A 13,305-nucleotide genomic window follows, 5' to 3' on the forward strand; every position below is an offset into this window, starting at 1 on the left:
CTGACAAAATTTTGGATCATTGTTACTCTAACTTCCACGACGCATACAAAGCCCCCCCTCGCCCATTCCTTCAGCAAATCTGACCACGACTCCATTTTGTTGCTCCCAGGTTATAGACAGAAACTAAAACAGGAAACGCCCGTGCTCTGGTCTGTTCAACGCTGGTCCGACCAATCTGATTCCACGCTTCAAGATTGCTTCGATCACGTGGACTGGGATATGTTCCGGATAGCGTTGAACAACAACATTGATGTATACGCTGATTCTGTGAATGAGTTTATTGGCAAGTGCATCTGTGATGTACCCACGGCGACTATTAAAACCTTCATCAATCCAGGGTTTCTGGTTGGGGGCAGCATTCGCACAAAACTGAAAGCGCGAACCACTGCTTTTAATCAGGGCAAGGCGACTGGAAACATGACCGAATACAAACAGTGGTAGCTATTCCCTCCGCAAGGCAATCAAACAAGCTAAGCATCAGTATAGAGACAAAGTAGAGTCGCAATTCAACGGCTCAGACACGAGAGGTATGTGGCAGGGTCTACAGTCAATCACGGACTACAAATAGAAAACCAGCCCCCTCGCGGACCCCGATGTCTTGCTCCCAGACAAGCTAAACAACTTCTTTGCTCGCTTTGAGGACAATACAGTGCCACCGACACGGTCCGCTACCAAAACCTGCGGGCTCTCCTTCACCGCAGCCAACATGAGAAAAACACTTAAATGTGTTAACCCTCGCCAGGCTGCAGGCCCAGATGGCATCCACAGCCACATCCTCAGAGCATGCGCAAACCAGCTGGCTGGTGTGTTCACGGACATATTCAATCAATCCCTATCCCAGTCTGCTGTTCCCACATGCTTCAAGAGGACCACCATTGTTCCTGTTCCCAAGAAAACTAAGGTATCTGAGCTAAACGACTATCTAACTGTTTAGCACTCACTTCCATCATCATGAAGTGCTTTGAGAGACTAGTCAAGGATCATATCACCTCCACCCTACCTGTCACCCTAGACCCACTCCAATTAGCTTACCGCCCCAATAGGTCCACAGACGACACAATCACACTGTCCTAACCCATCTGGACAAGAGATATCTATGTAAGAATGCTGTTCATCGACTACCGTTCAGCATTTAACACCTTAGTACCCTCCAAACTCGTCCATGGGTCTCAACCACACCCTGTGAAACTGGGTCCTGGACTTTCTGACGGGACGCCCCCAGGTGGTGAGGGTAGGAAACATCTCCACCCCGCTGATCCTCAACACTGAGGTGTGTTCTCAGCCTACTCCTGTGCTTCCTGTTCACCCATGACTGCGTGGCCACACATGCCTCCAACTCAATCATCAAGTTTGCAGACAACACTACAGTAGTAGGATTGATTACCAACAACGAAGAGATGGCCTACAGGGAGGAGGTGAGGGCCCTCGGAGTGTGGTGTAACCTCACACTCAACGTCAACAAAACAAAGGAGATGATCGTGGATTCAGGAAACAGCAGAGGGAGCATCCCCCTATCCACATCGACGGGACAGTAGTGGAGAAGGTGGCAAGTTTTAAGTTCCTGGGCGTACACATCACAGACCAACTGAAATGTTCCACCCACGCAGACAGCGTGGTGAAGAAGGCGCAACACTTGTGTGTGAAAGGTAGTTGTTGTGAAATTGTTAGATTACGTGTTAGATATTACTGCATGGTCGGAACTAGAAGCACAACAACTATTTCGCTACACTCGCATTAACATCTGCTAACCATGTGTATGTGACCAATCAAATTTGATTTGATGATAAACAGAGTAGCAGCAGCGTAAAAGAGGGGTTGTGGGGGGTGGTACACAATGCAAATAGTCCAGGTAGCCATTTGATTACCTGTTCAGGAGTCTTATGGCTTGGGGGCAAAACCGTTGAGAAGCCTTTTTGTCCTAGACTTGGCACTCCGGTACCGCTTGCCATGCGGTATAAAGAGAGAACAGTCTATGACTAGGGTGGCTGGGGTCTTTGACAATTTTTAGGGCCTTCCTCTGACACCGCCTGGTGTAGAGGAACACACACACTGGATCAACATCGACACAGTGAATTTGAGTGATTAGATTTAATGAGAGCACCAGAGAGAGAGGGAGTGTGCACTTGTGTGTGCGCCCATCCTAGTCTGGCAGCTGGCCAAAACACACTTGGGGATGCCCTGCATTACAATGACCACTTAAAGATACAGCACTGCTTTGCTGCTGCTCTCTCCCGTCTTAGTGGAGGTACATGTATATATCTGAATTGTCGCTATGTGGATTTGCAGTCTGCCTTCCCTCCCCATCCTGTGATTGGTCAGGAGCAACTGTGTTTATGAGGGGGGCTGTTCTACTGACGTGATGATGTGACAGTGAGTGTTGAGTATTGATCTGAAGCCCAGGTATACCCAGGTATTCTGACCTCTATGTATTTCACAGTGCTTATGTCTGGCTGGCGGTCTCTGTGTGCAAAGATATGAGGCATTTTTTAAATGTTTGGTAACATCAAGTGATGGCTTGGATCATATAAGTGCAAAAGAGGGAAGGGGAAAGAGAAATGGAAGGGGAGTGGAAGAGAGAGGGAAGGAGGGGGACCCTGTGAAAGTGAGCTCTTCTGCAAGCAGCTCTGCTTTTGCCTGCGTCTGCATGTGTGTGATTACTGACCACACATCTGCATGCCTGGGAGGGTAGGAGGGGGAGAATGAAGGGAATGGAAGGAGAGAGGGAGGAGGGAAGAGATGGAGAGATGGAGAGAGAGCACTCACAGCAGTGTGTGGTTGTGAGACTGAAGGAAGAAGAAATTGGTGGCCAATGCCAACACTTACGTGTGTGTTCTGCTCTTGTGTCCTTGGACCTGTTTGTCATGGAAATGAGCCAGGATGAGCTTCCTCTTCCTGTTCAGCTGTGACATCACACACACACACACTCCAGGTGTCTAAGCCACGAAAGGTAGTGTCAGATTGGTGGAAGTAATTGTTCTTGGTTTGTGCAGAGTTGTATTATTCACAATCATACATTCATATCAAAGACACCCTCCACTCCTCTTAGACAACAAACAAGAGCAACAACATGGATGGAAGAACAAGAGAAGGGAAATGTTTCTACAGCATCCAACAGAAGTCATGTATCTCACTCACTCCTCAGGCCCGCTGTCTCTCTCTCCCTCCCCTGTATCACAACCATGATTGGGTGGAGCACAATTGGTCCAGGTTTGGCCGGGGTAGGCCGTCATTGTAAATAAGAATTTGTTCTTAACTGACTTTCCTAGTTAAATAAGGGTTAAATAAAATAAATACAAATCCCCCTCTCTCTCCCTCCCTCCATGTCTCTCATGGCGCGGCTGTTTCTAAGGAGTCATCTTGGACCGCATCCTTTGCCCACAATAACATTAAAGAACACACACACATTATACAAACACACACATTAAATATACACACACACATACCAATCCCACAGTCAGCATGTCAGTGCACACTTCAGTGGTTGTGCTGTTTCAGAGCGAGGGATCAGAAGTTTACATACACTTAGATTGTAGTCATTAAAACTCGTTTTTCAACCACTCCACAAATGTCTTGTTAACAAACTATAGTTTTGGCAAGTCGGTTAGGACATCTACTTTGTGCATGACACAAGCAATTTTTCCAACAATTGTTTACAGACAGATTATTTCACTTATAATTCACTGTATCACAATTCCAGTGGGTCAGAAGTTTGCATACAGTAAGTTGACTGTGCCTTTAAAATTCTTGGACAATTCCCGAAAATGATGTAATGGCTTTAGAAGCTTCTGATAGGCTAATTGACATCATTTGAGTCAATTGGAGGTGTACCTGTGGATGTATTTCAAGGCCTACCTTCAAAATCAGTGCCTCTTTGTTTGACATCATGGAAAAATCAAAAGAAAACAGCCAAGACCTCAGAAAACAAATTGTAGACCTCCACAATTCTGGTACATCCTTGGGAGCAATTTCCAAATGCCTGAAGGTACCACGTCCAACTGGACAAACAATAGTATGCAAGTATAAACACCGTGAGACCACGCAACCGTCATACCGCTCAGGAAGGAGACGTGTTCTGTCTCCTAGAGATGAACGTACTATGGTGCAAAAAGTGCAAATCAATCCCAGAACAACATTAAAGGACCTTGTGAAGATGCTGGAGGAAACGGGTACAAAAGTATCTATATCCACAGTAAAATTTGTCCTATATCGACATAACCTGAAAGGCCGCTCAGCAAGGAAGAAGCCACTGCTCCAAAACCGCCATAAAAAAGCCAGACTACGGTTTGCAACTGCACATGGGGACAAAGATCGTACTTTTTGGAGAAATGTCCTTTGGTCTGATGAAACAAAAATAGAACTGTTTGGCCATAATGACCATCTTTATGTTTGGAGGAAAAAGGGGGATGCTTGCAAGCCGAAGAACACCATCCCAACCGTGAAGCATGGGGGTGGCAGCATCATGTTGTGGGAGTGCTTTGCTGCAGAAGGGACTGATGCACTTCACAAAATAGATGGCATCATGAGCGAAGAAAATTATGTGGATATATTGAAGCAACATCTCAGTCAGGAAGTTAAAGCTTGGTCGCAAATGGGTCTTCCAAATGGACAATGACCCCAAGCACACTTCCAAAGTTTTGGCAAAATGGCTTAAAACCTCTTAGAACTACCCCCCTACTTTGTGCAATTTCCACCTGAAGACATACCCAAATCTAACAGCCTGTAGCTCAGGCACAGAACCAAGTATATGCATATTCTTGGTACCATTTGAAAGAAAACACTCTGAAGTTTGTGTAAATGTGAATTGAATGTAGGAGAATAACACACAATAGATCTGGTTTAGATAAAACTATGGAAAAAAACATACTTTTTTTCTATTTATTTTTGTATCATCATCTTTAAAATGAACAAGATAAAACAAACATTCAGATAAGACGATGGGGACAATTTTAGTGAAAAAATGAAGAGGGCAACAGTACTTGTGCAAAGTTTCAGAATGATAACTTCCAAAATGAGTGTGCTACATAACATTTATTATGAAGTCACCCAGGTGTCCCACACAAGAAGCCCAAATGTACCCAAGTGGCCAAATTGGTGAAGTATACATTTTGAAACAAATAACTATATACAAAATACCAAAATGGTATTCTAACACACCCCCCCCCCACAAAAATGCTGAAAATTAAAAAAAAAAAAAAAAATTCCCCCCAAAAAATGTTTAAAAAAATGTTATGAAAAAAAAAATGAGTTTAAATGTATTTGGCTAAGGTGTATGTAAACTTCCGACTTCAACTGCATCTGACACAGGAAGGAGAGGACTGGCAGAGAATACACAACGATAACCCCCCCCCCACCTCTCCCACTCTCCCTCTCTCTCACACATACACACATTCTATATTTCTCCCTTCCTCATTTTCTTTCTCTCTCCTTATCTTGGTCTCTCCCTTTCACAGTCTCTCTCACACACACATGGACACGCAGACACACCAATCTCCAGGGGACCCTCTCCACTCCACTACCTGTTGTCTTGGCAACCACACACTGTGTGTGGACCATGTGACGAAGAAGGTGAAGACCGAGCTCATATCTGCCGCATCGAGATTGACACACACACACACACACACACACACACACACACACACACACATACTGGTGTGCATGCACAGATATGCTTCATAAAGATCCCAATAGAATAATGTCATGGCCTTTAGCCTGAAGAATCTGATTTCCAGTCACGCATGCTTGTGTGTGTGTTTGCACACGCATGCACGAAAGTGTGCAGAGACATGCACGTTCCCCACTGTGATAGTGGATTATCTAGTGAGCATGTGTTCTAACGCAAAATGGCTGCCGTGTGCATTACCCAGGTGGGTGCCTAGCTACACATTAGTGGGTGATGAAGAGCGGTGTTCCCATCATCTGTAAAGGGCTTTGAGACCTGGTGAAAAACACAATATGAATACAATTCATTAGTATATGGGCCGGTACTCTGCAAAGGTGTTATGTTTGCATCTGTTAGTGAGTGTGTATTACTAGAGGTGTCTGTGTAACTGAATGATTGTGTTTGTCTGTGGAGGTCTGGTTTAGGGTGTGTGCATGCAGTTATGTGTCCATGTCAGTGCAGGGAAGTGTGTAAACATGTCTGATTGTGTTTACAGTATGTCTCTGAGGGTGTGTGGTGTGTATTTCTATAATCGTATGTGTATATATTCCTGATTGTTTGTATACCGTATATATCTGATTATAAGTGTATCTGTGTGTAGATGTGCGTGCCCAGCTGGTGGAGCAGCAGCGGTGTTTGGAACAGCAGACAGAGATGAGGGTGCAGCTGCTGCAGGACCTGCAGGACTTCTTCAGGAAGAAGGCTGAGATCGAGACGGAGTACTCCAGGAACCTGGAGAAACTAGCAGAGCGGTTCATGGCCAAGACACGCAGCACCAAGGACCACCAGCAGTACAAGTAAGAGGGTGTGTGTGTGTGGTGTGTGTGTGCATAGCTCATATGTGTTTAAGTGTAAACAGTGGCTTTATGTTTGTGTTGATTCGAGTACAACCTCCCCGATGTTTCTCTCTCCTACAGAAAGGACCAGAACTTGCTGTCTCCAGTTAACTGCTGGTACCTGCTGCTGAACCAGGTAATGAATCTGTTTGTTTGCATGTGTGCTCAATCCTGAAGGCACATATTGCTGACATGTTGGTTCTCTTCATTGAAAAGTTGCCTGTGTTCAGGCAATGTAAGCACATGATCTATCTCGCTCTTCAGGTGAGGAGGGAGAGTAAGGACCACGCCACACTCAGTGACCTCTACCTGAACAACGTCATCACCCGCCTCACGCACATCAGCGACGACTCCGCCCGCCTGCTCAAAAGAGTGAGCCAATCACAGCCTCTTCTCATACACGTGTCACAGAACATCAGGGGTCAGCGTTCAAAGTTGACTTTCCCAAGGGAATAGAGGGTTTAATAGCTTTGACGACAAGTCTGTTAGTATGAGAGGGAGCAAGAAGAGGACTAGAAGAGTTCATGTTTTCTAAGGAAAAGTAAAGGCTCATATTTCCCCCTGTGTATTTTCCCAGAAGCCTCTTGGTTTGAGAGGGCGCTATAAAAGGAGCCACAAAGAATTAACCTGATGGGTTTTAATCAAAAGTACAGAAGCGGTCCACATTTCCCCCCGTGTATTTTCAGAGAAGCCTGCCTCCGAGTGCTGTAGAACAAGTTAAACACACACACCCTTTCCGAATTCAGCTCATCATGTTCATTATTCATCTCTATGTGGCTCCTGTTTTATTAATGAGAGCTAAAGTGCTGAGAGACCTGCTAGCTTGTAGCTACATACAGTACGCCTAGACATAGAGGCTTCGTAACTGTGTTATAACTGCTTATGAAGCCTGGGGCGCAACTTTGGTTTTAAAAGTGGGGGGACATAGTTATTTATTTTTTATATATATATATTTTTTTTTACAGTCGGATAAACACTCAACTGCCTACCCAACCGCTCGGAGGCGTCCACATGGTCCTAAAGCACATTATTGCCTCGTTTTGTATATCATTCCAATGATAAAACTGACTGCTGCCCCCCGTCCCCCAGTCCCTAGTGAAAGTTGCACCCCTGTATGAAGCTCTAGCACACAGATGACACTTGTCAGTCACTGTGAGTGAGCCGAGGATGACACTGGCTGGTGACCATGACAACGCTGTGTTTCTGACAGCCTGGTGTCCATGGTGACCGGCTCAGCTGGTCCACCTCACAGTGAGAAGGCTCGTGGAATGGGATTCATCCATTCTGGGATTTTAGAGTCATTTGGCTTAATGCAATATTAATGCTGTACAGAATGCTATAACTCAAACTCCCAAACTGGAAGGAGCGGTTTAATACATGAGGACTCAGACACACACACACACACACACAGGAGCTAGGAGCTACAGCCCGGCTCCTGCCACTATATGTTTTATTTATGGATTCATCTGTTTATGGATGGATTTATTTATTCATATGCCCTCTTTATCTGATTATGAAACGTTTCTCATTTGCAGTGATGACCTCCCTTCTCCACTGTGTTGATGAAATATCTCTCTCCTCCTCCGTACCTCCTCTCTTGTCTCCCCACTCTGCTCCCCTCCTCCCCTCCCCTCCCCTCCTCTCTCAGAGTAAAGAGATCACCTTTCAGCTGCAGGAGGACTTGATGAAGCTCCTTAATGAACTCTACACCGTAAGTGACATCTATAACTGCCCCACACACAGTCTCCATTAAACATATAACTTTAGGGAGTTGAAAGATTTTCTTACTGTCACTTTTCCTGTTCTTAAACAATACATCGTCAAAAACTGCCACACTTTCATTTTAAACATTGCAACATGAACTTTGAGGAATGAGTCACTTTTTTCTGTGCTCTACCAATACTTGTAATTTCAGCAAAATGCTGCAAAGGAAAGTTGCTGAGCGTTAAGTTGAGTTAAGTGAAGGCTTGGCAGCCTTAAAAAGCTTCTGGTGTAAATAAATAAACACATGAGCTAGAAAGAACTTAGAGAGGACAGGTCTGTTCCTAACCTCACAGGGTGAAGGGAGGTTTAGGTTGGGTGCAACTCTGCCAATGGTGGGCAACATTTGTCAGGTGCATTTCTATAGGCGACTGTGGTATGAGCAGTAAGGTCATGTTGAGTAGGCACGAAACAGGAGAAAACACTTTCAAACGGAGGAGGTACTACCTGAACACGTTCAATGAGGAGCATTCTTTCTGCTCTCCATGTCAAAACCTTTCCGTCTATTAGTGCCTTCTGAACACGACCCAACCGATTTGCCCTGGGCAGAGTTGTTGACAGATGAATGCATTGTGGGCTGTGGTTGCTAGGTGATGAAGACATACCACATGTACCATGGGGAGACGCTGAACGCGGAGACCAAGCTGAGGGATGCCGAACGTCAGGTCGGGGTTGGCAAAGTGGGGCCTGGCGGAGGGGTGGAGCCGCTATTCGGCATGCGGATAGAGGAACGCCACCAGAGACGCAACGCCGCCCACAAGATGGAGAAGATGAGGGAGAAGGTACAGAAACCCATGAGGGACAACCTTTCCTTTCCTGTATTAATTTAGATATATATTTTTTTGTCTAACTTTTATTTTCTCCTCACCCTTCTCTCTCGCTCTCTCCTCCCTCTCTCTGCTCTCACGCTTTCTCTCTCTCTGTCGCTCTCTCACCAGAGGAAGGCTAAGTACTCTGAGAACAAGCTGAAGTCTCTGAAGGCCAGGAACGAGTACCTTCTGACGATGGAAGCCACCAACTCCTCCGTGTTCAAATACTACATCCACGACCTGCCCGATATCATAGACGTGAGTTCACACACACACACACACACACACACACACAAACAAGCCGGTTTCAGTAGATTTCACTATTACCTAAGCAGTTGACAAAAAGTGTTAGGTGTGTCTTTCTTTCTCTAACACATTACCATCTCCCCCTCCCTCTCTCCCTCCCTCCCTCCCTCCCTCCCTCCCTCCCTCCCTCCCTCCCTCAGTGTTGTGACCTGGGGTACCATTCCAGTCTGAGTCGTGCGTTGAAGACCTACCTGTCTGCAGAGCTGAGTCTGGAGGCCTCCAGGCGGACAGGGTTGGAGGTACTGGAGGGGGCCATAGAGGGCCTGGATCCTGCCCGAGATAGGCAGCGCCTGCTGGGCCTCTACCCCACTGCCTTCTGCCCCCCGCCACGCTTCAGCTTCCAGCCCCACATGGGGGACCCCGTGAGTGCGCAAAAAACACACAAGCACGGATTCACACACAGACGTACGCACCCCCCCCCCCCCCCCGGTAGGCGCCCGGTCATGCTGTGTGTTGTTCCTGTTTCCTGTCAGGTGACCCAGATAGCCGCCCAGCCACAGGTGCAGGCAGAGCTCACATCTAGGCTGCTGCAGCTCCAGTCACGCCTCTCCACCCTGAAGATAGAGAACGAGGAGGTGAGAGACACACATTTATCACACAGTCAAATGTACTTCAGTTTCCCAGTGTGCTTTGCTGGAGAAGTGATACCAGACATATACAGTTGCCCAGTGTGCTATGTTGTAGTTTGGTTGACTCTCTGACCACATGCTGTGGGACGGAGGAGAGGGAGATTGGGTTGGAGTGATTTTGTGACAGAGGTAGACTTGTAAATAAACAATTTTCGTGCCCTGAAGCTAGAGCTTTTTTTTGGTTATTTATAGTGTGGTTTTGGAGTGTGTATTACGGTTGAGAAGATTATATATGGATTGCTGTGGAATGGGAGGGCAGCTGTTATCTAACCCTGAAAGGCACAGAAGTGCTGATGAAGACTGGAGTAATGAGCTGCATCTGCATGTCTCAGCACACACACACACACGCACACACCGTAATTACCATACACAAATAAACACTCACACACCACCTGCACCATACAGATTTAAGATGTGCACACACACTTGCTCAAACCTCATCCACAAGTACATGAACACACACATACACCACACATCCTCTGTGAGCGACTACTTTGGTCTAACTCTATTTACCCGCAGGTGAAGAAGACGTCGGGGGCCACTCTCACCACCCTCCAGGACATGACAGTGCTGGATGACTATGACGTTTCCCAGAGTTTCACCCACAGTCCCTCTTCAGAGTCGGTCAAGTCCAGCGTGTCGGACGGCTACCTAAACAAACCCAGCCTCGCCAAGCGCCGTGCCAACCAACAGGAGACTGAGCTCTTCTACTTCACGGTGAGACACGCACTCAGAGACAGACACACACACACACAGGCTAGTTGATGTCGACAGTTAGGTAGATGTACTGTTAATAAACGCCCCATGTGCTTCTGTCTGTGGTCCACAGAAGTTCCGTGAGTATCTGGAGGGCAGTAATCTGATCTCCAAACTACAGGCCAAGCACGACCTGCTGAAGAAAGCCATGGCCGAGGGTAAGAGACCTCACGCTCTCTCTTGCTTTTTCGATTCTTTCTCGCGGCCTACCCTCTTTCTTTCTCTGTCTCTCTCTTTCTCTTTGTTAGCCTGATTCACGCTGGGCTCTCGTTTTTGCTTCACTTGAACCCGTGTAGTGAAACAGAATGTGAGCTTGCAGGGTGGTCAAACAAGGCTATCTTATTGTAACTACTATCTCTCTCACTGCCTCTTTTATGGCTTAGAAATATACCTTATGTGCTAATGCCCTCCCTGTCTGACAATTAAAAAACCCTGCCCTCTCTCTGTCTGCCTGTGTCTTTCATGTCTCTCCAGGGCATATAGCAGACACGCTGACCACCAGGTATAGCTCTTAAACATGTTATTGACTGAAGCACTGTTCTATCCGTTTCTATATTTTAAATTGTCTCACCTCTCGTCTTAGTTTTAATTTGCAGAGCTCTGAGTCACTGTTGTCTCTGTTTCTCTCCCTAGTCGTGGACGAAAGAACTCCCATAGCAATCACCAGGTAATGTTTCCACTGTTCCTCCCGCTGCTTGTGTGTGTCTGTGTGGGGTTGGCCTCTGGTGGCTGCTTAATTGCCTGGATGTGTTTTTTAGGACTCGACTAAAGCCATTCCTCTGCTGGTGGAGAGCTGCATCCGTTACATCAACCTCCATGGTGAGTCCTTCTGTTGAAAACAACATGGTGGATCCTCCCCTTAGCCAATTTGGAGGCTAGGGGTTAGGAGCTAAGTCCTTTTCAAGTCCCTCTGATGTGTACTGACACATGATTAGACTCTCATAACTGCCTCCCATCTCCTTCAGGTCTTCAGCACCAGGGCATATTCCGTGTGTCGGGGTCGCAGGTGGAGGTCAACGACATCAAGAACTCATTTGAGAGAGGTGAGAGGTCACTGTGAGGTCATCATACTTGTGCTTCCAGGTCAGGGGAAAGGAAGCTAACCATGTCCGTCTCTCTGTTGCCAAGGTAACGACCCCCTGATTGACGAGGAGAATAACCATGACATCAACTCGGTGGCCGGTGTGCTGAAGCTCTACTTCCGGGGGCTGGAGAACCCCCTCTTTCCCAAGGAAAGGTTCAACGACCTCATTTCCTGTGTCCGTGAGTAGCAATTCTTTCCTCTAGGGTGTGGGAGGTGGCTGGACAGGAGGACAGGGGTCACTGTTTTAAAGGTGGGAGTGGTGTTTTTTTTGTGTGTATGCAATTAGTGTGTGTTTGTAAAAAGCATCAGCTGTGAAGGTTTTGTGATTTACCATGAATGCAGCTGACATTTGGACAGCTCTAACACGCAATGTGTTGTAAAAATGACCTTTTCACCAGTCGATGCGGCCCCTAATTCAAAACGTATTTAAAATGCAACAGATTCCAATTGCTTTACATGCTTCACATAAATGCACTGTTAGTTTTAGGTCTCCATAAATGATCAGCGCCTGTTCATTGACAAAAAGAGCCGTTTTGAAATGCAGTAATAAAAAGTCTTATGAGTAATACATTCCATTTTGGCACTGTCAAAATGGGTCCCGCTATCTCTCTCTCTCTGTATCTCTCTATCTCCCTATCTCTCTCTTCCTCCCACACACATCTCCAATGCCATGTCTCTTTCTGTCTTTCTGAAACACACACAGAGAGCTAGCTGCCTCTCTCTCTGGGCTGCTTATATTTCAGGATGTTTCAGGATTACACCTCATGAGTTCCTGGATATATTACTGACAGCTTGTGTGTGTGTGTGTGTGTGTGTTCCCACAGGTATAGAGAGCCTGTATGACAGAGCTCAGTGTATTCGTAAGATTCTACTGGGTGTTCCACGGGCGACTCTGGTCGTGAATAGATACCTGTTCGCCTTCCTCAACCAGTGAGTGTCTGTACGCTAACACAGAACCACACATGAACCACGTCTGGGCTAGTCTAGAACCCACAGATCCACACAGAAGCAGTACTGGGTTCAACTAGAACACATATAACCACACAGAACCAGGTCTGGGTTAGTCTAGAACCCAGAGAACCACACAGAACCAGTACTGGGTTAGTCGAGAGCACACAGAACCAGGTCTGGGCTAGTATAGAACCCAGAGAACCACACAGAACCAGTACTGGGTTAGTCGAGAGCACACAGAACCAGGTCTGGGCTAGTATAGAACCCAGAGAACCACACAGAACCAGTACTGGGTTAGTCTAGAGCACACTGAACCACACAGAACCAGTACTGGGTTAGTCGAGAGCACACAGAACCAGGTCTGGACTAGTATAGAACCCAGAGAACCACACAGAACCAGTACTGGGTTAGTCTAGAGCACACTGAACCACACAGAACCAGTACTGGGTTAGTCGAGAACACACAGAACCAGGTCTGGGCTAGTGTTGAACACACAGAACCAGTACTGGGTTAG

General features: G+C 46.5%; 1 protein-coding gene across 1 annotated transcript in view; it reads left to right on the plus strand.

Moving 5' to 3' along the window:
• The window catches only part of LOC139379359 (SLIT-ROBO Rho GTPase-activating protein 1-like), a 31,855-nt gene that overhangs the window by 13,560 nt on the left and 4,990 nt on the right, over window positions 1-13,305 (plus strand). The window contains exons 2-17 of the mRNA XM_071122166.1: window positions 6,261-6,456; window positions 6,577-6,631; window positions 6,760-6,867; window positions 8,144-8,206; window positions 8,847-9,038; window positions 9,195-9,323; window positions 9,512-9,733; window positions 9,845-9,946; window positions 10,520-10,717; window positions 10,830-10,914; window positions 11,231-11,258; window positions 11,390-11,423; window positions 11,515-11,575; window positions 11,722-11,799; window positions 11,885-12,019; window positions 12,665-12,770. Of these exons, the coding sequence (XP_070978267.1) occupies window positions 6,261-6,456; window positions 6,577-6,631; window positions 6,760-6,867; window positions 8,144-8,206; window positions 8,847-9,038; window positions 9,195-9,323; window positions 9,512-9,733; window positions 9,845-9,946; window positions 10,520-10,717; window positions 10,830-10,914; window positions 11,231-11,258; window positions 11,390-11,423; window positions 11,515-11,575; window positions 11,722-11,799; window positions 11,885-12,019; window positions 12,665-12,770 (1,792 nt within the window). The remainder of the gene's footprint in view (window positions 1-6,260; window positions 6,457-6,576; window positions 6,632-6,759; window positions 6,868-8,143; window positions 8,207-8,846; window positions 9,039-9,194; window positions 9,324-9,511; window positions 9,734-9,844; window positions 9,947-10,519; window positions 10,718-10,829; window positions 10,915-11,230; window positions 11,259-11,389; window positions 11,424-11,514; window positions 11,576-11,721; window positions 11,800-11,884; window positions 12,020-12,664; window positions 12,771-13,305) is intronic.

The sequence above is a fragment of the Oncorhynchus clarkii genome, chromosome 21 (genome assembly GCF_045791955.1).
Source record: "Oncorhynchus clarkii lewisi isolate Uvic-CL-2024 chromosome 21, UVic_Ocla_1.0, whole genome shotgun sequence".
In the NCBI taxonomy this organism is placed as follows: Eukaryota; Metazoa; Chordata; class Actinopteri; order Salmoniformes; family Salmonidae; genus Oncorhynchus; species Oncorhynchus clarkii.